General features: G+C 42.9%; 1 protein-coding gene across 3 annotated transcripts in view; it reads left to right on the top strand.

The window, feature by feature from the left end:
- The window catches only part of kif26ba (kinesin family member 26Ba), a 91,290-nt gene that overhangs the window by 12,483 nt on the left and 53,124 nt on the right, over nt 1-25,683 (top strand). For all 3 annotated transcript variants that reach the window (XM_084348564.1, XM_084348565.1, XM_084348563.1), the window contains one exon: nt 18,123-18,836. In XM_084348564.1, coding sequence (XP_084204690.1) covers nt 18,123-18,836 — 714 coding nt within the window. The remainder of the gene's footprint in view (nt 1-18,122; nt 18,837-25,683) is intronic.

Genomic DNA, 25,683 nt, shown 5'->3' with positions numbered 1-25,683 from the left:
AGTAACAGGAATTCTTCTCTCCAGGGCGTCTGAAATGTGTTGAAATATCCTTTCTCCCCTTCATTCTCTCAGTGTGTCTCTCACTGGCTGAGGAGGATGAGGCGCAACAGTGCAGCAGGGTACATGCTGTACAGTGCAAGAAACAGGTTATGATAAGTAAAGGAGAAAAAAAAAATCATAATTTAGGAGAAATACAGTAAAATTGTGACCGCAGGAGGAAACTGTTAAGGGGCAATGAAAAACGGGAGGCTCCCAGGAAAATCGAGGGGGGTTGGCATGTATGTTTGCAGGCTGAAAAAGGACCATGTGCGTCTCATTAGGACCGTTGCCCGAGCCTTCTCCAAACAGATACAGTGAGTGATGCACAATGGCATGAAGCACACGGTGGCTAACGATAAACATAACAAGGACTTCCCCTCCTTCATCTTCCTCTGTCATCTACACAGTCAACAGATCTCAACCAGTAGAGCCCCTTTGGGAAGAGGTGGAACCAACATGAATGTGCTGCTTAAGATACTGCAGGAACAAATTAGCATCGACTGAAATCCCTGTGGAGTTTTCCAAGCACTTCGTGTTAAGTATACCTTGAAGAGCACATACAGTTACGGTGACGAAATGGGTCCAGCCCAGTACCAGTTCAATGGACTTGTGGCCAGTATCTATACAGCATCTTCTGCTATTTTCTTACTCTCACACCCCATTTTTCTTTCCACCTCTCTTTTCTCTCTCTGATTGTCTGCATCTGACTCTCACTACACAACCTCGGAGTGTTTCTTTCTCCGTCACACGCACTCTCTTTTTCTAAATAAGGCTCTGGGGAAAGGAAGGAAAATGAGAGAGACCAATACTTAAAATTAGAGGAGTAGAAGGAGGAGGAGTAGAGGGGAAAAAATGAGTAGTTAGAGAAAAGAAGGAAGACCGTTCTCCCTAATAGTGCTATCAGTGTCATTACAGTCACTGACCCAGAGCGGACACACTTAATTAGTCTAACTACCGCAGCCAGTAGGCTGCCACAGTCAGCTCACTGTGTGTGAAACCTGCCTGTCTATAAAGAGCCAGAGAAGCTGCAAACAGCTTCGTCAGTTCCAACAGACAGCAGATGAAGAATCTGAGTTTGCCAATGCGCATTAATTAGAAAATTTAGCACAAAACACACATTATTAAATCTAGTTGATGGATATGCAAAGCACCAAGTGTTTGCACAGTGGGTGCCATTACCAGTTTGCTTTATTTTGACTCTAGGACTGCAGTCCCTGCTCACTGGCTGATTTTAAAAGAAATTAAAGGGACTTTGTACCAAAGCCTGTTTGTTTTTGTCACTTGGCATTAGTATAATGAATGATTTGAAATGTTTGGATCGCTTTGTTTTCTTTGTTTTTCTCCCATTTAATTGACTTTGTGGTAAATTAAGGTTAAAACGTACATACATAAGATGGGGCAGCCTGGTGGATTATCAATCTGTTAGGGTTGCAGAGATATGAGACTTTCATGGTATGATAACGTCTCAGAAAATATCACGATTTCACTGTAGTATTATTATTATTATTATTATTGTAACTGAGGAATGGAAACAGAAGGTTTTTTTAGTTAAACAAACACAATATATATATGAATATAGTAGGATTCATTGGCAAATGTAAATTGTACAATAATTGTCAATTTTCATACCACATTATAGCGGTGCAACCCTACTTTCTTTACTGTCTTCTGTCAGATACAGGCAAAAATAAGAAAATATATATTCAGTTCAAATAAACAGTTGAAGTCCACTTAAAGCAGTGACACAGAAGAGCCAGTTTTACATTTGTTGCCCCTCTACATCCGAGCATACGCACCACTCACGTACACTTTGCAATAACAGGCAAATCACATGCATGAGTGAACACAAACAGACACACAACATTTTTTTATTACACATACATACTGGCATGCTTGTATGTGTGCTACCAAGAACACATGTACACACACACACTCACACACACACACACACACACACACACACACTGCTGGATGGTGGTGAAAGTGGCAACAGCACCTGCTGCCATGGGGTCTGTAGCTGCCATGGCAACAGCCTCTCCATCACTTACACAATACAGAAATAAATGGAGAACACAATGCAGTCTGTCTGTCTGTCTGTCTCCTCCTGTCCAGAGTTTCATACTTATTATGTTTATGTGTGCTATTATGCCACTTTTGAAATCTTACGTGCAATATATAGAATATTGCTGCATATTTTTAAGTTGTGTAAGTGCATGTCCATCCATCTGTCAGTAATGTTTAATGTGCTGTCTGTTCAGACATCGCTTTCCCCTCCTGTGCTTTTTACTCAGACTTTTAAAAGTTTCTCGATTACATCATCCAGAGCCGAGACGAGCCGTGAAAATGCGCAGGTGGCAGCTCCAGCGCTCTGTGACTCCGTGAGTCTGGCAGCACAGTTTATTTGAAGAGCTGCGAACCACACTTTGAACATTAGCCAAGCTGCTGTCATGCACTGATATATCACATAAGAGCAGGCACACGCACTCACGCAAAGACACCTCACACACGCACTTCACAGACTATCACACGGTCAGATATAACACGTCTATCTTCAGCATCTCACACTAGGAAAATCTCATGACAGGCTGAGGTGTGAGTGACAGGGACGGTGTGTGTGTGTGTGTGAGTCTGTGTGCACGTCTGTACTTTTTCTTTGTGAAAACTAATTTAAGTTTTCAACTTTCAAATTGAGGACATTTTGGCTGCTTTAAGGCAGTGGTTTTCAATCCCTTTCCTGGGGCCCCCTGTCCTGCATGTTTTTCAATCAAAACATCTTAAGGGACCATTTTGGGGTAGGGATTTTAGGGTTACATTAAAAGCACACGAAATAAGGGGAAATTCAATCTAATAATAAAACATTTTTTACTCAAGGCTACTGCGAGAAACCTCAATGATTATGATTCTGGCGACCTCTGTGGACAAAAGATGACGTGGATGAAACAAAGTGAACTTCATTTTTGTGCCTTACTGCACCACTAGACTACAGAGCAGCTTCCTACTCAGACTTAGAGACTCCTCAATTCATTCTCAGCACTTCGTCATTAAAAATTGTTTTAATTTTATGACTTATCAAACCCTGATGAGTGGGATTATGACCTGGTGTCAGGCATTAAGAATAACTACAATAATTATACTGAAATAGCCAACCTCTCTCTGATGGTCGTATGGGTCATATCGAGGCATCAGGATTAAACTGAGACTATCTCATGAACAGTTGAAAGTTCCTTATAGTACGTTTAAGTGCAATAATTTGATTGACAAATGGTTAATCATAAAATACTATAAGACAATGGCACAGCTATAAAGAAAACTCACACTCTGTCAGCTTGAATCGATCAGTAAACAGCTGCTTCAACATCAACAGTCAGGTGGTTCTGTGAGGTTTGTTCATGCGGTTGGATGTGCAGCAGTGTGGGGAGGAATATAAAAGAAGGGATGAAGTCATCATGATACATCTGCTCGATGCAGATGAAACTGGAGAAGCTTGAAGCGGCGTCTGGAGGGAGCGGGATCAATTTGTTTTCTGTCAAACACACACATACACATAAACACACATGCACATACAGCCTCCTGCAGCCTATCTGCAGTGACGTGTCTCTGTTGGTTAGCAGGTTTATTTACATGTATGAGTATGAGCTCACTAATATCTGATATTGGGAACAAGCGCTGATGTGCCTTCATAGCCAGATGAGAGGACACACTGGTGTTTCAGGGTCTCACAAATATCATCAAACTAAAGTTACCTTCATGGTCCTTATCTAAAATACTAGACACCTCAATTACTGAGGATTAATGTTGCCTGACCCGTAGTTCTTTCATCATGTCCGGAGGAATAATGTGATTTTGTAAACAAGGTTCAAAGGTTGTTTTTTTTTCTTTTTTCTTTGGCTCTAATTTTAGAGCACAGCTGTTGTCAGTATTTAAAATCCTGTATCCCTCGTATCTACAGTGCTGGAAGCTGAAAAGAGACAATGCAGAGCAGAGAACAGGAGAGGGATGTAGAAAGAAGTAGAAGGAAGGATAAGTGTACGTGTTGGAAGTGATGACGTAGTTTCCCTTACAAAGGGGCTGTGGACTTACACTGTGTCTGCGTGTGTGTGTGTGTGTGTGTGACGGCTTACTTTGGCAACAGACCTACCTTTTAGGGTCAAAATTAGAGGCAGGGCTCTGTCAGTCAGTTGTCCGTGTTTTACAAGTACTGTAATGGCATTCCTGTTTCTAAATACACTGCACTGCTGGGCTGCAAAATGTGTGTGTGTGTGTGTGTGTACATTCCTAGCTTAACTATATAGGTTAAGAGGCTGCAATGCCAAAGATAGGATGAGAAGTGAACTCTCTCTCTGTGTATGTGTGTGTGTGTGTGTGTGTGTGTATTTTAAGCAGCACTGTGAGTGTATTGTGTCAGAGCATTTTAAAGGGCAGGAGGTGAAACGAGAACAAGGTTGACATTTAAGCCGCAGTTTCAAGTCGGCTCCTTGCAGTAGTTGTAGATCAATTAGGCTTACTGTAGTATGTAAAATAAAAGGCTTTTATTCTTTTAATAGGGCTACAAAATGAGAGATGAGGTCTGTTCCTCCTTTTGGCTGCACTTTCTGCAGGATTTCTCTCTAGAAGGGAAGAAACTAGTCAAAAAATAAAGGTTTAAAGAAAAGGAGAGGCAATAATTCATAGGCAATGCAAGGATAGCAAGGCATAGATGGAAAGAGATTGTGTGTGTGTTTGTGTGTGTGTGTGTGTGTGTGTGTGTGTGTGTGTGTGTGTGTGTGTGTGTGTGTGTGTGTGTGTGTTTGTGTGTGTGTGTGTGTGTGTGTGAAAGAGACAGACAGAATTAAATTGGCTGTTTGTTCCCACTCTGTGCTTCAGTCAGACACAGAGAATAGCCTCTAGCCGTTAAACTTTCCAATTACCTTGAGCAGATGGAGCCTGCGGGTCTCGATTTAGAGGGTTTGAAATGGTTGTTGTTGTTTACTGTTATCTGCTATTGACTGTACACCGGGCTACATGCAGTGTCAGAGAGGGAGTCATACTAAAGCAGTGTTATCCTTTAATCTTTACCGCCATATATCTCTGATCTTTCCCATTTATACACTTTATTCTGTCTCAATGAATCTCCCTTTGGATATCTGACAAAGCATAGAGGCAATATCAGACCGATCATATCTTCCAGAGCAACAGAAGTTATGACCAGTCCAACCTTTGGTAATGCAAGCTTGTGGCCAGACTGTTGTCATATTGAATCCTTGTGAAACTCGGATGAATAAGTTTCCCCTCCTTCATTAACAACTGGGCTCTTGATCAACGCTCTTCAACCTCGGCTGCTGCCTTTCAGGAGCCAACAGTGGAGCACTGTGGCTGCTTTACAGAGCTCCTGTGTATGAATGAATGCTACTGTGTGATTGTGAAGCCTGGAAAAGAGCAAGCACGCTCAGTTGACTTTCACGGATATACAGTAAGACTGTAAAAGTGTTTCAGTTTTAAAGGCTTGCCGGAGGATTGGAGCACACCCTGAGGAGGTTAAAGGTTTATGTTAAAACACATAAAACCTCTTTGTGCAGGCCTGAGGGAACCACCTGACAAATTGGCTTGATGTCCTGGTCAAACATGGACTTTGTTGTCTTACATGTTTTGCTTAATTAAATATCTGTTTAGTTTATTTAGTATCGATGTTTATGTCAAAAACTCTTTCATGAATAGTCTGTTTTGTATTGTCTTTAAGTTCAAATATGAATACAGGTTTTACAGCGAACATTTTAAGCAGTGCTTGAAGTGGAAATAAAAGTAAGTGCCGGTACCCCTCATATTCACATGATGGCGAGCTGGCAGGGGGGCTGTATGTTTGTTTGTGTGTCATGCTCATCTCTAAGGACTAAGTAAGTAACAAATCACAAACAAAACGATTATATAGTGTGTTTTCTAGCCAGATTCACTTACAGTGCCCAAAGGAAATAAAACAGATCCTGAAGTGATCGTCTGAGCTGTGGCTAAACAGCTCAGCTTGAGAGAAGCACATGTTGACATGCTAACACGCTAATCTAAGATGGCGAATGTGAACACCATATCTGTTTAACGTCAGCATGTTAACATGCTATTATTACAGCCTCACAGAGCCACAAGCATGGAGTCTTTTCTTGTCTTAAATTATCTTTGTCATCTTCAGTCACTCAATAAATATTGGGCAACAGAGACGGGTGTGACATGTAACATGTTCCTGGCAGGAATATCACTTGAGAAGTTGCGATTATATGGTAGACTACATGTGTAATCCACATTCAATTGTAGATTGATAAGAATGTTTAAGTCAAAGTCTGGTGCCTCCTATAAGCAGAGTTGGCTGTTGCAAAATCAAACTATGTTATGGTTTACAGTTTACATGCTACCATTCTGACTTATTCTGAGCCAGGAAAAACCCTGACCCCTGTATATTTGAGTTTCTGCTCAGGGCACACACACTGTTTCTGTGCACACACTGTTCACCTGTTTCCTAGTGTGTGTGCACACAGATCTTTACCCTCAGTTCCTCCCTTGTGAGCCCCACTAACCTTGGGATGGAAGGATACTGGGGAGAAGCACGGGCGGGTTGGAAAAAAAAGAGGAGGAAAAAAGGGGAGAAGGGGTGCAGTGAGAGAGTGTGAGTTCAGGTGTGGGATACGGCAAGATGGATTGCCCAACCCAACGGGCAATTTATCACTGTCAGAGAGAGAGAGGGGGAAAGAGAGAGTGGGGAGAGAGGGGCACTGAGAGAGGGAGGGTGAGGGATGTAGAGGAGAAGGGGAAGGATGTAGAGGAGAAGGGGAAGGATGGAGGTCTTGAGGGAAGATGGATAGAAGTAGGTAGAGGACAAGAAAGGGGGAAAAACAGTTGTGAAAGAGAAAGCCACTAAATTTATACTTTACTTTATGTACAAACATGTCCAGATATGGCTGAACCCCACCTCTGGAAAGGATGGACACGAAGGAAAACCTTGGCGGTATAGGCAGCAGGTTTTCTGTGCATACTGTGCTTCCTGCATTGAAATGGCCTGTAGGGGAGACCAGGGACAGCTGTTGCACTTTTTGCAATTTTCACAAAACTGTTTACACTTCTACTACACTCTCATGTTTCCACTGACTATTACATGCAACTAATTATCATTAACTTAGCATGTACTTTTATGACACTGCTTCGCTGACACAGGAATTCAAAGGTGGAGTGTGTGTATATTTTTTATGCTGTGTGGCACAGTCGTCAGTAAAGCTTGTAAAGTAACTTTGCTTTGTAGCTCGGTGTGTTGGACAGGCCACTACTGACTCTGCCTTCTGTATGGATCTTTTGGTTCAGCGTGTGGAGGATACCAACACTTGGTGATGAAATTTCTCACTGGAAATAATTAGAAGCTGACATGACACTGACATAAATGGGCAACCCTCTTACAGTAGAGCACCGTGCTGAATATTCAGAGGTCCAGACCCTATTAGACTCATATTAAATAACCGACCCATTTATGTTTAGTTGGAAATTAAGTAACTGTATCTTTAAAGAGTATAGAGATGATGGCAACAAATGAGCTGTATGTTTACTGTGAGTTTTTACAGGATTAACCCGCTGAGCCACCTGCACCTCCTGCAAATACCCTATGTGAAAACAGGCATTTACATAGACCACTTAAATGAAATAGCAATGAAGTCAAGTCTGTGAGACGCAGGACAACCAGCTACTTGGCAGCTACCTTACACGCTAAACTAGATTATTTTCCCATATAGCTTTGGTAGCAAATTCTTCATTTGCATTGCTGCTCTGATGAAGATGGTGCACTCATTTAAAAACAGGCTTCAGAGTTAATATGCAGTTCATTTACAGTCAGGCACCACCACGGGTAGCCAGATAATTTAAAGACAGGCGCCAGCGAGTAACTTCCACATAAAAAAACAGGCACTAATTTAAACAACTATTTCATTTACAGCTGAGCACTGATGTAGATGGCCAGTTTATAAAAAACAGGCTCTCTTACAGCCAGTCAGCTTATTTATGTTGTAGCAGAGGGCTCATCTGTAGACTTAGCACTGTACAAGCTGGGGCAAGATTCGTTGCTCAGGCTGTTAATGGGTAGGCAGCATTGCCCACACCGTAGATACACACACACACACAGCTCCACAGACTCACTCTCTTAAATATGCATGAAGAATACATGAAACATGCACAGATACTTGTTTCGTTTGCACGAGAGCATGACAGAGAGAGACCTTGTGTAGCTGATCTAATCCGTCCATAGCATCTGTTTCCAGTTCTCCGTACTGTCTTTGATCGGGTTTAACGTCCCGCTGCACACATACACACTGATCAAGCAATGCTATTTTTGTATATGTGTGTGCAGTGAGGAAAACACAACTTTGGGAGCAGAATGGCTTATGAGCACTTAACCCAAGATAATCCATGGCAACGTCCAGACAGGCAATTAATTATAGCCGTCATTCCCAAACAGTGGTTGCATGAATGCAGCCTCTGGCAGGCTGCAGACCGCAGTACGTCACCGGCGTGGTCTGAGGATGTGGCTCAAAGTCTCTCTGAAGGCCTCTTTTAAAGACCTTCACACTGACCCTGCTTCGTGAGAGTCGCCTGCCCACAGCCATTCAAAGAAGTAACCTTCAAAGGTTGCTAACATGACTACTTAGACCATCAAAGCACTTGAAGCCGCTGTCTCGTCCTGTGGGTGATCCAACCCTGCTGTCCTGCACTCACTGCAGCTGAGACTAAGGACTTCCCCTCAGCAAGTGGTGGAGACAGTCCTCTTAATCCAGGGACAAGTGATGGTGGTGGTGTGAAACCACATGGTTGTGTGCGTGTCTTCACGCTTAAGCACCAAGAGAAAGAGTGGTGTGCATGTGGGTGCTAAAACATCTCTTGGATGTTATCACAACTCGCACCTGTATTATTACTGACACACACACACACACACACACACACAAACACACACAAACACACACAGCATTATACAGTGCACACATGCTGCTCAAACATCCACACACAAATATGTGCACGCAAACACACTTAAAGTCTCCAGTGAGACAGAATACAGCAGGTAATTTGCATCCCCTATAGCTAGCTAGCTGTGTGTGTGTGTGTGTGTGTGTGTGTGTGCTAATTAATTTCTGCGTTGCCATGGCAACATAAACATTCTAATGCGTTTTTCTTTGTTATTAATATGGCGTGTCAACATCACAAGGGAGTGTGTGTGCACATGTGTGTGTCTGTTCATCTAAATGTATGAACAAGTGACTTTATGCAAGCGTGCGTGTGTGCATGTGTGTGATTGTGTGTGTGTGAGTGTGTGTGAGTGTGTGGTGTGTGTGTGTGTGTGTGTGTGTGTGTGTAACCATTGTGTCCAAACCAATCTAACTCCTACACCCGTTAGTGGATCATGTGAAAGAATGACCAATTAAAAAGGTGATTAAAGGAGACATACAGTACTTCTGAGAGAGAGAGAGTGGGGTGTATGTGTGTGCAGGTAATAAATGAGCGAGAGACAGAGAGAAGGAAACCTGCTGGGGTCCTTAAATTATTTGTCACCGAGGGGAAAAAGAAAGAAACAAAGAGAAAAATCCAGTCTAGATGCTCACTAACATGCTATTAAAGCACTGTTTCTGCTTTGGGTTATTTCTGCTGCGTGCTACAAAAACACTAATCTGCCTCTTAGCTAGCTTTCACTCCCATACGCACACCGAGTTAATTGGGTGTTTATTTATTAAGTAAACAAATAAATTGCATATTCAGCCTGAAATCTGGACATGCTGCATCCGGTCGGTGTGTGAAAGTGCCTGTATGATAAACATACTCACTTTGTTCCATTCATACTTCTTCACACAATCCTTCAGCTTCGTTTTTGTCTTTTTCTCCCTGACTCTCCTTCCTCTTCTGCCTCTCTCCTTCCATTTGAACATGGCCAGACATTTATAACACAATAAACACAATAAAGTGGTAATGCTTTAAGTGTTATATTGATGTTCTTAGAGTCATTCACCGCTGGTTCCTGTTTTTGAACATGTTAGTAATAAAGGTAATTCCTCACACATTGAGTCATTTCTGACTGTGCTTTATCCCTACTTGGCTGGTGGCTGAGGTGAATGATGCACTGATGACAGCTTAATATCTCCTCTGCTGAGCACAATTTGACTGAAAGAGTGGCAGTAAATCACATGTGGGAAAGCGAAGCAGCTCTATTACCTTAACAATAGCTTAACTTAAAAATGCTTTGGGCAGGTTGCTAGATGAAAGCCAATGTGTGCAGCTTTTTTACGAACTAGTCGCCCCCAGATGTGCATACTTGTCTGGCTGGACATGTTCGGTGCACGACAAACAGCTCTGTCCTGAGAATGTGAGAAACAAACACCACGTAAGAGATTGAGAGTTACAGACAGAGTGTGTTTTGTAGAGATAGTGAGAGAGACCTGTGTTTGACCTCTGTCAGCGTAACATTTATCCTACATGTGTGCCCATCCATGTGTTTGGTGTGTGTGTGTGTGTGTGTGTGTGTGTGTGTCATTTATAACCTCCATGTTATTGACCTTGCTTCTGCACAAGAGTCCTTCGCATGCACACGCACAAACGCACACTATCATTCTCCATCATGAGACCAATGTGTATGATCATGGGCCACCAACACACTTGATGGATACACACAAACACACACAATTTGTAGTATTTTCTTCACAGTGTCTTTCTGCTGGTTTTCCATTTTGTCATTCTTCATCGTTCTTTCATCATCCTGTCACACAATCACTCCTGCCTTCTCCTGTGTGTGCGCTGTCAGAGCAGGTGCAAGGGACCGTCTGCATCTCTTCTGCATGAATTCACTGATCCCAGACCTGCTGAGAAATGTATGTGTGTGTGTAGGTGTGTGTATGTGCTACAGAGTGTGTACAGGATCAAATAGTGGGGGAATGAATAAGGGGGAGAGATGAGGGGAGGTAAATGAGTATGGGGGGAGGAGGAAAGGTTTACCTTCCTTGGTCACTCATCTGGAACTGATTACACACACACACACACACACACACACACCCATAAACCAGTGTCATTCTGGCACTAACTGACTGAGAAGGTGCTCCTCCTCTCCTCTCCTTCCTTCTCCGTTTTTGTTGAAGAATTAGGCCGTCGTCTGTCACCGTCTTTCCTTTCTCTCTGATCTGCCATCTTCTTTCTTTTTTCTTATTTTGGAGCGTCGTGCGATCATCCGGTGCTAAATATAGTAGAAGTCGAAACAGGGAATGACAAAGGTTTAAAAAACAGGGATGATTTTAATGGAGGGGCACAGCAATCACACAGCTCAGTGTCAAAATGTCGGCTTGTGGACAAAGTGTGTGTTTGTCTATGTGTGTGTGTCTTGTTGTGTCCGACAGCACATTCTCCTGAACCCTTTACCTCCAGTGTGCTCACACACACACACACACACACACACACACACACACGCACAGTAAGGGACCAACAGGACTGAACTGTCTTTTCTTATCACATCTCAGTAATAGCATCCTTCAGTGTTCAGTCTACACACACACACACACACACAGTCACAGCTACACACTGATTGTCAGTACACTAAGAGTCGCTGAGGTCACTGTTCAGTTAGCTTGGACGTCGTCTCTGTCTCTCTCCTTTCTCTCCGTTCTGTCACTCACTCCATCCTTTGCCCAGCAGAGCTGAGGCGGTGTTCGTCTGCCCCTGTAGGAGGAAATGAATCACACACGCTCATAGACTATCTGTGCTGCTGAGAGAGATTGAGTCACTCACAGAATACTGATGAACTCAGAGGTGAGGAGAAGCCCGGAGGAGAGATGACAGAAGGAGGAAGAGGGAGGAAATATAAAGGCTCACGACGAGACGCTGTTATTTAACCGCAATCTTAGTATAATGGTGTAATAATACTAATAACACGAGTGTAAATGTGATACTGTGAAAGAACTTGGAAAATAAAATTGCTTACATTTAGATTTCCACATGAAACTTCTTGAGATTGTTTTTCCTGGACTGGACTCTAGCTCGTCTGGCAACATGAAACCACGCTAATGGGAGAAAGAGTGTGTGTGTGTTTGTGTGTGTTTGGCCGAGGGGAATGTAAACAAACTCAAAGTTGTGCTCTTCTACTGAAAGATGAGCTGGAAATAACAAAAAGGAAGCATTAGTGGGAAGAAAAAATCCGAAATGGGGTCAAAGAGAGGGCGCAGAGAGAGAAAGAGGGTATCTGTGTGTCTGTGTGTGTGTGTGTGTGTGTGTGTGTGTGTGTGTGTGTGTGTTTGTGTGCATGCTACACATACCCTGTGCGAGAGTATTAATGATGTTACATGGATGTGTGTGTGTGTGTATTCAAGAAGTGTTCATGCCGAGTCTTAGCAAAAACTCCATCTCTCTCTCTCAGACCCCCCTCACGCTCTCTTCTTCAAAGCACGGCTCTCCTTTTCTAATTTTTTTTTTCAATCTGGCAGCTTGGCTGATCCCCAAATCTCAGCTAATTCGGAACAACCAAGCCCTCGTCTCAAGGACCGTACACCGTGTCCACTTTATTGCTCCTTTGGCTGCCTGTCTGCTGTGCCAGTTGGTTTGAGTGTGTGTCACAGGGAGATACAGGGGGTCGGAAGAGGCCAAGGGAGATTAAATGTTCCTTTTTCCACAAATTTTTGGCAGGGATCTGACTCGTCCAAGTCTTTCCAAACAGGAAAAGCAGGACTTTTATTTGGCATTGATTGAAGGATAGCTTCACAGTTTCCTCACTGTGGTTTATTTTTATCTCTTTCAAACAAATTTGACATGGACAGTCATTAAAATTTGACTCTGCTCTCTTGCACTGGTTGCAAACTTTTAATACTTTTTACAGAACTCTTCACTGAACGTTGCTGAAAAATCCACAACATCTCTTTGGCAGCACAGTGCACTTGTAACCCGTTCACCTTTCTGTGTTACAGCTGTTTCTACCATGATACGACTAAACATACTGCTTCCCTCTTGCGGGTCAGCGTGTGCATTGGTGTACACACGCTGCAGCACTTGTCCATAGGTGGATTATGAGACAATGGGCCACTGGGCATGGACACCATCCAGGGCAGGTGAACTAACTGGCAGCCAGCAGCACAATAACTAAAGTCACCTGTACCTCTACAGGATTTAAAAGCACAGAAACACTCAAAGCCAACAGCACAATAACTAGAAGTAAATTCGCCCGTATCTCAACAATAGCTGATTCACAGCGGAGGTACACTCAATTAAAGCCAACAGCAAATTAGCTAAATACATTGTTCTCAAGCACAAATGAGAGCTACATTTAAGCCACCCCTAAAACGAACAGAAACAAAGCCTTAGACAAAACCGCTGAGTGGCCCTTTACACAGAACTTATAATGTTGTTGTATAGTGCTTGTTGGTGCTTGTTCGCACTTGGTTTCTTTCCTGTGACGACTCCAGAGTTAATGTTTTGGCTGTTCCCTCAGTTTTTCAGTAGGACTTTTGGGGCTCTGTTACCAGGGTTGGGTGCTGAAAGATACAGCGGTGACGAGGGCAACACGTCTAACCTGAGGAAACACCTGATCCAACATAAAATACATCTAAAAGCTGAAGTGTACCGTATGCAACAAGGCTTATGTGAAAATACAACATTTTTCTACCTAGCAGAAAATGTGTCATAACCCTGTGGCTAAGCAGGATTATTGAACATACAGTGAAAAATTGAATAAATGCAGTCATGAATAGTCAACTGTATTTTAAATCTGCCTCCACCTCAGCTCCCTTTCCTCCAGTCGGCCTCGTCTAATGCGTGTCAATCTGAAAACATGTTTGGATTGTGTGTGTGTGTCTGTATGTGTGTGTGTGTGTGTGGGAGAGAGAGAGGGCCAGAGAGAGAGAGAGAGAGAGACACTAAGGCCTTATTATGTAGCCTGGAGCGTGTGTGTGTAGCGTCTCATGCCAACCAGGAATATGTGTGTGCACGCCTGCCTGCATGTGTGTACAGTATGTATGTTTCAAAACACCGTCCTATTCGCCATGCTACTTAGTTTGCCTGAGTAACAAGGTAGCCTTTATCCATACACACACACACACACACACACACACACACACACACACACACACACACACACACACACACACACACACACACTAACACACACTGCTCAGATGCTCGCCAAGGAGCTCCTGCCATGCATGTGTGCGTGAGTGTGTGTGTATCTTGTGGTCTTGTGGTTTGTTGACTTAGCCTGGCGGGCAGCTCTCACATTGAGAGGTCGCATTTTGCTATTAGATGAAATGTTGCTCTGTGAGGACACACATTCACACACACACACAGAGATACACATACACAGACACAGACACAGACACACACACACACACACAGACAGTGTATTGATTGAATAAAGGTAATAGAGGCATATTTGTGTGTACCAGACAGTGTGTTACATTCACTCTGTTTTTTTTGCTAACAGGCTCTCATTACATTAGTAAATAGGCCACCAAGGAGGCTGACCACACACACACAGGTCCAGGCAATGCACAGTTAGGGAAGACTTTTGGTGAAAACTTAAATATATTATTTTTTTGATAGTTGTAAAGCTGTTTTGTCAATGTAGAATAGGATAAATAACCATTTAAGTTAGCAAAAAAGCTGCCTGTGTGTATATATATATATATATATATATATATATATATATATATATATGTATATATATATATATATGTCTACATGCTGCACTACCTCATTCACTCAGTCACTCATTAAACAATGAGTGACCCACATCCCTCCATTTTTTCCTTCTCCTCCGTCAATCATCCGTCCCTCTATCTTAATGTCCGATTGTCTAAATCTGCTGATAGATAACCTGTGCCCATCACATGCGTATTGATTGGGCACACATACAAATGCTGCATCTCCATAACTCGCGTATTGATTTAGCTTCACTTAACACGGAGTGCCTACCCATCACTTTGATTAATACTGTACATGCACAGCCTCCTCCCTGGCATGTTGTGCTGACATATTCAAATAAAAGTGTGATAATAAGAGTGATGTTGTTGCTGTTTTGGATTAATTATGTCATGATAGCAGAATTTTAAACTTCGATACAATGCTAGCACAAAAACGATACTCTTTCGTTACCACGGCAGATCATCTTTCAGTTGCTCGTCAGTTGGGAGGCTGTAAAATGAACCATTTGGAAGAAAAACGATTTGTCAGGTGACCTACATTTATGCAACTTGCAACCTGGATCACAGCAGCATTACATGACCCCAGCATTCAGATTTCCCACCCAGGGCGTGACTTTAGAGGAAAACGGCCGCTGTGTGGAAAGGTCTACAACTGCACGCTTGCTTAACAGTGACAGGTTGCTCGGTGGCTGTTCAGACATCCTCTCGTGCTGTGCTGCCTGCTTGTGCCTCCAGTCATGTGGTTGATTCGATGCAGGAGAGAATGCTGTAACAGCCACATGTTGAGGACCAGTTGAATTTCTCCGACCTCGTTTCATCTGTGCAGCCATGTTTTTTTATAGCTTTGGTACTTTCCATACTATCCAGTGTATAATTAACAGAGATTTTGTTGTTTTAAACATGTGGTATCCAAAACGTGTTGATGCTTTTGACAACCTTAGTTTGGATCAACATGTGTAATTAATTAGTGATTGTTATTATTCTGACACAACATCACACGTTAGTGGTTAAACCTTACATTGTTCTGTTTCTGTTGTGAAGTCAATCGGATAGAAAATGCAGCTCCAAATGTGGGATATTAACCAGGATAACATTTTTACTCAGTTTTTTTGTGAGAATAGTGAATGTGATTGTAGTGGCTCTGTTTTGAGATGCAGATGCAGTTGGCGATAGCAGTCATTCAGGAAAAAGCTGATTTAGAGAAAAGATTCATCATTCATGTCATCTGTGTTGATGAATGTTCACCGATTAACATTAGATAAGTACCACATTTTATTCTTGCGGAGACGGCACATGGTCAGAAAAGGTTAGATTAGCATGGGATGGTTTTTACATGTGACCATACACCCAGTTTGCTGTAACTATCACTTGTGCAGAAAAGGCTGACGGCCTACACAGATACCTGACTTTAGTGTTACGGAAGAGGTGGGCTGGATGTAAGCGGGAAGGTAATTACAGTTGTTAAGAGAGTTGGCACCACCTACCACAGATGTTTTGTTGAAGTAAAGGGCTCCGGAGCAGACGTACACTCTCTGATAATGCACTGACAATACACCTACACTTAGCTAACAATTAGCTCACAACGTCACGCTCGGCCGATTTAATCCCACCATCAAGACAGGACCTTGAGTGAAGCCAGACTTTTATAAGGAAAAACTGTTTCTATTTAATAACCTTTTGTCAGATAACGTGCTTAATAGTTTGGATAAAATTAGAAAGGATATTTTCAGCGGGGTCAGACGAGGTTTAGACACAGATCTGTATCGGGGTGTGCGTGTGTTTTGCTTGTTAACTTTGATATTTGGACCAGAGAGTCATGGCAGGAGATTTAGAGTGGATTTGCTCTTTGCGAGTGGCTCCAATTAGTCTGGAAAAGACACGTGCACATGTACACACACACATAACACATACCTGTACGCGCACATTCACTCATGCGCACAGGCACAGATAACTGCGCAAACAAATTGGACAAATATCCGGATTTCCGTGTTCAAGAAAGCACACTCTGATTGTTCACACACACGCATGCACACACAGTCACAATGCAGGGTGAAGAGAGGGAAAAAAAACATACAGTGGACCAACACAAGGATGGAAAAGGCAAACACATTTAGTATTTTAGAAGATTGCATTTGTGGTTAACACAAGTAAAGATATTCTTGAACAACCTCTGAATCCTGAGCCTTATTAAAGTTGATCATGAAATGTTTATGAACGCAAGCAAAGCACCAGTTTCTCATTTTACTCTTTAAATGCGTAACGGTGCGATCGCTGCATTGTCACATTTCACGACACAAGGTGACCAGGTATTGTTGTCCAGACAACGATTGGATTTCCTGGAGAAGTCGCTTCTTTAGCTGTTGAGCTGTTGTAGTCATGCATCACTGTTATAGGCTCAGTTCTTTCACAGTGCTGAGGCCAGATTTATATTCCACTTCACAGAGCCCTTTTGCACTTTCCGCTGCTGCACAAACAGGAACCAAAATAGCAAGTGTGCTTAAAGACGCCCACACAGTCTGTGCGCTCGAGATCTACTGCCTTGAACTTGTCATTGTGCTTAAAGAGAGCCCATGTCTGAAACCAATGTGGTGTTTTGTTTTTGTTGTTTTTAGCACTTAGTGGTATGCCTCACCAATTCGGCTCCAGAAGAATAGAAAAATGGGTTTTAAATTGAGAAGATGAAAATACTCAAATTGTCAAGGAGGGTTAACTTGTTGAGTGCTGTTTCAGTTTGCTTAGGTGTCAATACATGTAATTATTACACCGAGGATATGATTTAATGTGCGTCTGACATTTACAAAGACTCACACCTTGATATTTTGAACTCTTTTGTGAAGCATGTCTGCGCTGCTCACTGGTAATTTCTCATTGCGAGAAATTGAAAGTCAAGGAACCTCTTGGTTCCTATTGACGTATGGGGAAAGTTTTCTCTCTGTTATTTTCAGTATTTACTGCACCAAGATGCTTTACAGATGATACAAAGGTGAACATAATGTCAAGCTGCTCGCTAGCAAAATTCATGCTGACAATGAGAGAAGGGAGGGGAAGGCTGGAGGCGAGAGGCTGTCATTTTCTGTATTAGAGGACTCTCCTTGCTGCCAGCTTTTGTGACACTCTTACCCTTTAGACCTTTGGTATTAGTGTGTGCGTGTGTGTGTGTGCTTGCTTTTACATATCCTTCTCTTGGTGTGCATGCCTCTCTACACATCTTCCCCCAGGCTACAATATTTCTTGGCTTTTCTATAAATATTCATAGTCATGATTTGTGCAACACGCTTATCATTTCTTCTCGTCTCCTCTCCTCCAAGTTTTTCCTCAGTTACATTCTCGAGTCCAGCTCCAGACATGCTGTTCCTGCTTCATTTAGCTCCTGTTTATTCCTCCAGACACCAAACCTAATCCCATTTCTCTCCCTCTCTCTCCCTTCAGGATCCGTCCGTCTCTCTCCTCCTTCATGATAAGCTCCAGGTGCCAAACAGTTCCCGCCGGGCGTGGAACGAACGCGACAGTCGCTGTGATGTCTGCGCCACTCACCTCACTCAGCTCAAACAGGAAGCCGTGCGCATGGTCCTGACTCTCGACCAGTGGGATTTGTCTCCCACTTCTTCCCCGACAGCCCTGATCGGACGATATGGATCTCAAGGACCTCCGGGTCCAATGGGAGCATCTGGAGCTGGTTCTCGAGAGTGGCCTCCGCCTTTCCTTCCTTCCTCTTCCTCCTCAGCTGCTGCTGCCATTTCACATCCTCCTCACCAGTCCTCCCAGTCGCCTTCCCCAAGCCCCAGCCAGACCCCAACGCCCAGCCCGAGCCATGGACCATCCAACACCGGCCATGGGAGTCCCTCAGTGGGGCAAACGTCCAGCGGTGCTGCCACAAACGCACAACCTCAAGGCCCAGGGCACAGACTGGGGTCCAAGCCCAGCTCCCTGGGGCTGGGAGGTGGGGTGGACAGGAGGAATGGGTCGCCCAGTTCAGGAAAAGCTGGTGCCCAACAGCAACCAGTGACTGGAGTAAGCAGCCCTGGCAATAATGGTGCTAACAGCAGTAATAACGGGAGTGGAGCAGTACTGAGCACAGCAGCTCTGCAGGCCCATCAGCACCAGAACAGAGCTAATGGAGGAGTTACACTCTATCCGTACCAGGTAAGCTACCTGTACATGTTTGTGTGTGTCAGTGTGTATGTGTCTGCCTTGCAGTCACACCTGAAAAACTGTTTAGTTATTTCCCACACAAGGACAGATTATACACATATATTGCCACAGAAACCTACTGCAGTGTGACCTTTCTGGTATTAGCCACTAACAATACCTGCCTTCTGAGATAATGTGTTCTTCATTAGCATACAGGCTCCTCTCTTCTCCTCTCTGTGTACATTTAATTGCTTCCATTATTTCTCTTTTGCTCTCCACTTTCTCCAACTCCTTTCTCCTCTCCTCAACTTATACAAAGTCAGACTAGGCTTTGCTGCATCAACCCAAGGCAAAGTGTGTGTCTGTGAGTTGCCATGTGGGCATGTCCGTGCCTCCTTAATAAGACAAGGACACATCCCACAACAAAGGCTTCAAGGTAGACATGCAAGCAGCTGTGCAATACATTCTGGTAGGGTCACGTTGTGTTTGGAGAGACGGGGCGTCGCATTGCCCACTCGCAGCGCCGACTCTGTAAACTATAAAGACCAACGACTGATTAAGCAACTTGTGGTTTATTTCTCACCTAATATGACTTCAGACACACATTTCACGGAGCTAATTTTAGTAATTTAAGAGAAAGTTCCCAAACAAGCTGCTGTTGGATCAGTTTGAAATCCTGGAGCAACGGCCCACGAGTGGCATTCATCCAAACAGGTGCAGCCAGTAATTATTCGCGTGGCTATCGGAGGCTATTTAGTTTAGCTTCAAATTCCCCTCATGTCAAAAGACGCCCCTGCCGACATGTACTTCAGACTATTTGAATATAAAACACAACTATCACTTGTTACAGAGAGAAAAAACATAAAACTTATGGAACAGAGAAAATATCCACAGTATGGGTTGAGTAGCAAAATGAACTTGAGGTTACTTTGAGAACTGCAGCGTTTCCTCCATGTGATAAAGATAACTGTCCAATTATGATGGCAAAACAAGAAATGTCACAAATGGTGGACAGTTTTGGGAAATCCACAATACCCACAAAATCGGACATACTCTCAATATGAACAAAAGTTGAAGTTTTCAAATTGTGAGGCATGGAGAGAGGGATTTAAGTGAAAGTAAATTAAGGTTCTTTAAAACCCTTAGTGCTCGATTGCCACAATTTGTGCCAAAACTCCTTCTTTGAGTCATAACTCAGTCTAATCCTAACACACTCTATTGTTTGTTATGAATATACATCCATGTATCTGCTTAGAAATCTTTGAAAAAAATGCTTCTTTGAACTTGAACTTGCCTGAGAATTGTCACGTTTTTAAGTTGTTCTCTGTATCATAATAATCCAGTGATAGTTATCTTTACATTGGTACATATAACACAAACAGGAACTGTTAATTGCTGTTTCGGCATACTTTTAATAGTCCCAGTTTGACAAAATGTACAGAGATTAGGAAAAAAGTATTATGATGATCGACCAAATCAAAGTTAGATGGCAGCCCACAGTGTCAGACTCTAAAAGAACCAGACATCATGTCCCGACCATCAAGGACAAACTCTGCCTCATAGTCTGGAGTGCTTTACACAACATTTATTGTATTTCATTTGAGCCACTTAGTATCGCTCGCGGGTGTCAATTATAATCTCAAATTGCAAAGAGAGGCTGTGAAGTTTATTTTCCCCCAAAAGAGCTCCCCATGAGGACACAATAATCGACTTCTTGGATTTGATAACCATCTCTTATCAAGAGAGAAGCGAAATATCCTCTCCTGCTGGAATCGAGTCAGGACATAAAGTATTTTGTTGAGGCGATGCAAAGTAGAAAATGCAGATAATAGAAGTGTTTTTTAAGGAGGAGACAGGAAGAGAAGGGGCGACAAGAGAGGAAGATGGTGGGAGGGAGAAAACGCCTCAGGTGACGTGTGGTCTAGAGGTGTATGGAGGGAGGCAGGAGAGCTGAGACTCCGGGGGAGATCCAGAGGTGTGTGTGTGTGTGTGTGTGTGTGTGTGTGTGTGTGTGTGTGTGTGTGTGTGCATGTGTGTGTGTTAACATGTGTGTATGAACGTGTTCTACAGATGTAATAATTCATACAGTGATAATTAAGACTCTGGGGATTGTATGCCACACACCCTCAGTACCCCTTCACTCTTTCACCCTTATTCACTCTCTCTCTCACACACACACACACACACACACACACACACACACACACCCTCTCTACTTATTTCTCATGCCTCTTTCTTTCCTTCTTCCCTATTATTTCTCCCGTCTTTCTCACACACTTTGTCTGTTTCGTATTCACTCCCTCGTCTGTCTTGCAGCTCCAGATCTCTCTCTATTCAGCCCATGACTTGAATCAGATACGGAGATATGGAGTCGTAGCTGGAAATGACTTTGTACAATCTCTGGAACGGTTGCGTTATCTTGTCCTGCTGGTCAGAAATAAATTAGGCATGTTATGTTATTCTCGCCCGTCTCCGCGGGAAGTGGAAAGAAGGAGTCCTTTTTTAAATTTCAATCTAACATGCGTAGGTTTGTTTCGTGGAGTTGGTCTGCAAAATTCATCCATTTTTTTGACCATATTTACCCTGAAAACAAGATGCTGCTTGTATTTGTGTGTGAATATGTCTCCATACAGCATCTATATCAGTGTGCAAGAGTGTGTTTCTGAGTGTCCTGTGTGTACAAATGCTGGGTCCATGATTGCAGATGTGTGTAATGAAAGTCTCTCTGTGCTGTGTTTCTGTGCTCTGTACTTGAGTTAGTATCTGGTGTTGGTGGGTGTTAGTGATTCTGAGTGTTCGTGCTGTGACTCTGACAGTAATGGGGTTTCAGCGGGAAAGGAGAAAACAGAGCAGGATAATAAATCACCCTCGTTTAGACTCACCCCTGAGAGAGGAAGAGAAAGGGGAGGAGCTGAGTGGAGAGAGACGATCAAAAAATGGGAATGGAAGTAGAAAAGGAGAAAATGAAGAGAAATTAGAGTAAAATATAGAGAGATGTGGGCAGAGAGGTGGAGAGATGAGTTTAGAGTTAGAAGATAAGAATAAGAGACATATTGTTATAGAGACATCAGTGAATACAGACGCATTGCTGAGATGACGAGCAACTGCTACACTGCAGTGCTTCTTGTTGGAGATCTGCTTTACTGCTATACAGCAAAAAAAAAACACAAGATACTGCTATTGATGTTCTGGCATCAGAGGAGCTTTCAGAAGGTCTTACAAAGGCAGATGATTTAATCCGGCCAAATGAGAAATCTCTTCCAACGTGTTCAAGTTCTTCAGCGAAGAGGAAACTTCCACCATGTGGACGGTTCACAAGGTCAAAACTTGATTTTCATCAGAGGTGGTCTTGAAGTTTAAAACTCAGCAGTCAGTTGGTTCCATGAGAAATGTAGTCTTAATCTTGAGAAACACTACCAACAGCAACACTAGCATGTTCCTATGTGATTTAATTATTTTTTATGAGTAAAATCCTTAATTAAAGTCACCTTCAGATGTAGTACAACAAGCGCCAGAGAAGGAAGGCAAGACGCAGAGGCAGACAGAGCAGAAGCAACTTGTCTGCCTCCAGTGTAGCTGACATTAAAATCCTGCTGGGTCAGCAATCTAAGAGGTGACAGCCTCCATATTTTATATTTATTAGGACTTTTCTTTTTAGTCCCACAAGAAGCCTGGGACAAATGGAAACTGCTGATTCAGTCAGAACAGGGAAGACGGATTATAACGGACCGAGGGTGAATCTCTCAGGTACCTTACTGGGATCAGTGAGTCAGTGAAGGCCACAGACCCTCTGAAATGGATTCAGAAAACAAGTACTAACACAGGAAAGAGCACATAGTATTAAACACATCATAAGGGTCTATAGATGTTAGTGGCTTAGTAGAGGTGGAAATGTTAGTCTGCATTTTCAGACAAATGCTCTATTAGAGCTAGTTAAGGATCCAGCTGGTTGACAGATGTTGATGTCCTGGGATCAGTAACAGACCAAGGTGCCGGTGAACGTAAACGAAAGGTCAAGGCTTCAAAGCCAAAGCCTAATTTGCTCAAAGAAACAACACAGAAACTAAATCAGTCCCTTTGTAACACACTGAACTGTCACATTTGACATTGCTTACCTTTATTGAGAGAAACTGTAAAGACAAATCAGGTATAATCAGGTCTGTATAAACTGCTCATGTATTTTTTGGCTTATATCTTGATGATGTGTAGACAAGAATGGCCTCTCTCTCTCTCAGTCCTCGTCTCTCTCTGGCATGAGAAAACAAACCTAACATTGTCTCTCTGCCCTCGCTCTGTCCTTCAAGCAGCTAATTGAAAACAGGTTTATGCAGTGCAGTGTGAGTGAGTGAGTGCGTGTGTACTAATTTCAACAATGGTTAGATTAGCTTTCCTCATTTACAGTGTTTCCGTTTGTTGTGCCAAACACGGTCCGACTTAGCTGGATATCCTTCAGGATTAATTAGGCTGCAGTCATGGTCTAAAGGTTAGAGAAGCTTGTGACCAGAAGGTCGCCAGTTCAATTCCCTGCAGGATAAATCTGGGTGGGGAATGTGAAAGAGCAGCGCTTGCCCCACCCTGATCTGGCTACCACAACTGTGGTGCCCCTGAGCATGACCCTTAAAGGGGAACTCCACCAATTTTATACATCAGTGTGTTTACAGGCACTACTGCATTTGTGGAAAAATATGTATAAAGAAAGCCAGTCGTGGCTCCAGACAGGGCTGCACAAAGAAGTTAACTGTCGGCAGCCGAGTTGCATTATGGGTAACTTAGGCGCCAGTTTTTGGCGAGGAATAAAAAGATTATATCTTGATGTTTTTGATACTTTAATGAAAATACTGTCTACTATGAGCCAACACTTTGCAGTGCAGCTCTGAATCAGCTGAGTACTCTGACCGCCCAGCGGCTCAGCAGCCAGCGGTGCACATATAACAGTCTAGTTAAGTGTCTCTCATCTCATCAGCTAAAATAGAAGTTGACAAGCCAAAAAGAATGTGCGATCCATTAATTAATCCAGCGAAGGTCCCCTTGAGTTCCTTCACTAGAAAGCAGTGGCGGCTGTGGCTCAGGGGGCAGAACGGGTCGTCCATTACTCTGAGGGTCGGTGATTTGACCCGCGGATCCCCTCGGCTGAACACAGATTTGCTCTTGACCTGCTCATCAGGAGCATCTATCTTTAATATACCATGAAGTCATCCGTACTGCAAACTACATTTCTTCCTGTCATTGTTTTCTCTTTTACTGTTTGTCTTCTCATGTCTTCAGGCTGTTTCTGATTTGATTATACAAAATACTTGCATGCTGATGTGGAGCATCATAAATTCAATTTCACTCTCCTCAGCCTCAATTTTGCTCTCACTATATATACTGTAGATATAATATATATTAAAATATGATTGATATAATATAATAATATAAAATATATAATTTAATTTCTCCACTCTCCCGACATTTCATTTCCTTATGTGCGTTGTCTACTTTTCCTGACTGTTTTCTGTGTCCTCTGCACTTACTTGCTGTCATTTCCTTCCCTCTCTGTCTCATATACTCTCTCCTTGGTTCTGTGTATCTGTAATGTAGAATAAATAAACACTCACTCACTCACTCACTTACTTTTGTGTGTCTCCCCCTCTCTTCCCCCACTCTACTGCAGTACGCATTTAGATTGTTTTACAGATTGTGTCTAGCCACCTGATAAAAGCAGGCAGGACCACACACATACACAGCTTGTTCTCTTTTTCCATTACCATCACACAAACCTGAAATCTCATGCGCGTTTTCTACGTCAGCTGCCTGTGGCACGTGGTTGGAAAAAGGATGGAAAAATGAAAATAAATGTAAGAGAGACAGATGAGTGAGGTGGATGCTGGGGAAATGGCGTTTGTGTTGTAATGAAGATGAATGTGGCAGCTTTTACCTTTTTCTAAGAGCAGTGGAAGAGAGGATGTGGGTAAGTGCTGCCGTCTGAGAAAGAGGAAGAGTGAGAGTGACAGAATAAGTGTGTAAGTGTTTTTCTTTATCCAGTCTCTCTGGAGAAATCTGATATCACATTCATCAAGTCCCACACTGATGAGTACAATCTCACATACAGGTGTTCTATGAAAACATGGTCAGAATCAGAATCAGAATCAGAATCAGAATTCCTTTATTTGTCCCGCAAATGGGGAAATTTCTTTGTCACAACAGCCAAAGGACAGTATCACACTTAAACAGTAATAAAAGTAAAAAATAAACAATATAATAAGACATAAGAAATAGAATTTAACTGGTATATACATAATATCTACAATATGAAATTGGTATTTACAATATGACATAGTATTTATTATTTATAATATGGACAGTGTAAGTTTAAACAGTTGGTATTTTTATTTACAAACAATAAATAATAAATATGGATATTAAAAATTGTCCAATTTGTGCAAACCAGAAAGTGTGTGGATATGTGCAGAGTTTTTTTATTGCACAGTGCACAGTGAGGTCTACTGGGAGCAGTGCTGGTTGTAGACTCTGACAGCAGCAGGAAGGAAGGACCTGCGATACCTCTCCTTCACACACTTGGGGTGTATCAGCCTGTCACTGAAGGAGCTGACCAGTGCTGTGATAGTGGCCTGTAGGGGGTGGGACTCCTTCACCAGCAGCGATGATAGCTTGGCCATCATCCTGCTGTCTCCCACCACCTGCACTGGGTCAAGAGGGCATCCCAGGATGGAGCTGGCCTTCTTGATAAGTTTATCAAGTCTCTTCCTATCTGCTGCCGAAATGCTGCTGCTCCAGCAGACTATACCATAGAAAATGGCTGATGCCACCACAGAGTCATAGAAAGAAGTCAGGAGTGCCCCCTGCACTCCAAAGGACC

This window comes from Pagrus pagrus, assembly GCF_965226575.1.
Source record: "Pagrus pagrus genome assembly, chromosome: 1".
Lineage (NCBI taxonomy): Eukaryota > Metazoa > Chordata > Actinopteri > Spariformes > Sparidae > Pagrus > Pagrus pagrus.
This window is presented reverse-complemented; position numbering and strand designations above follow the sequence as displayed.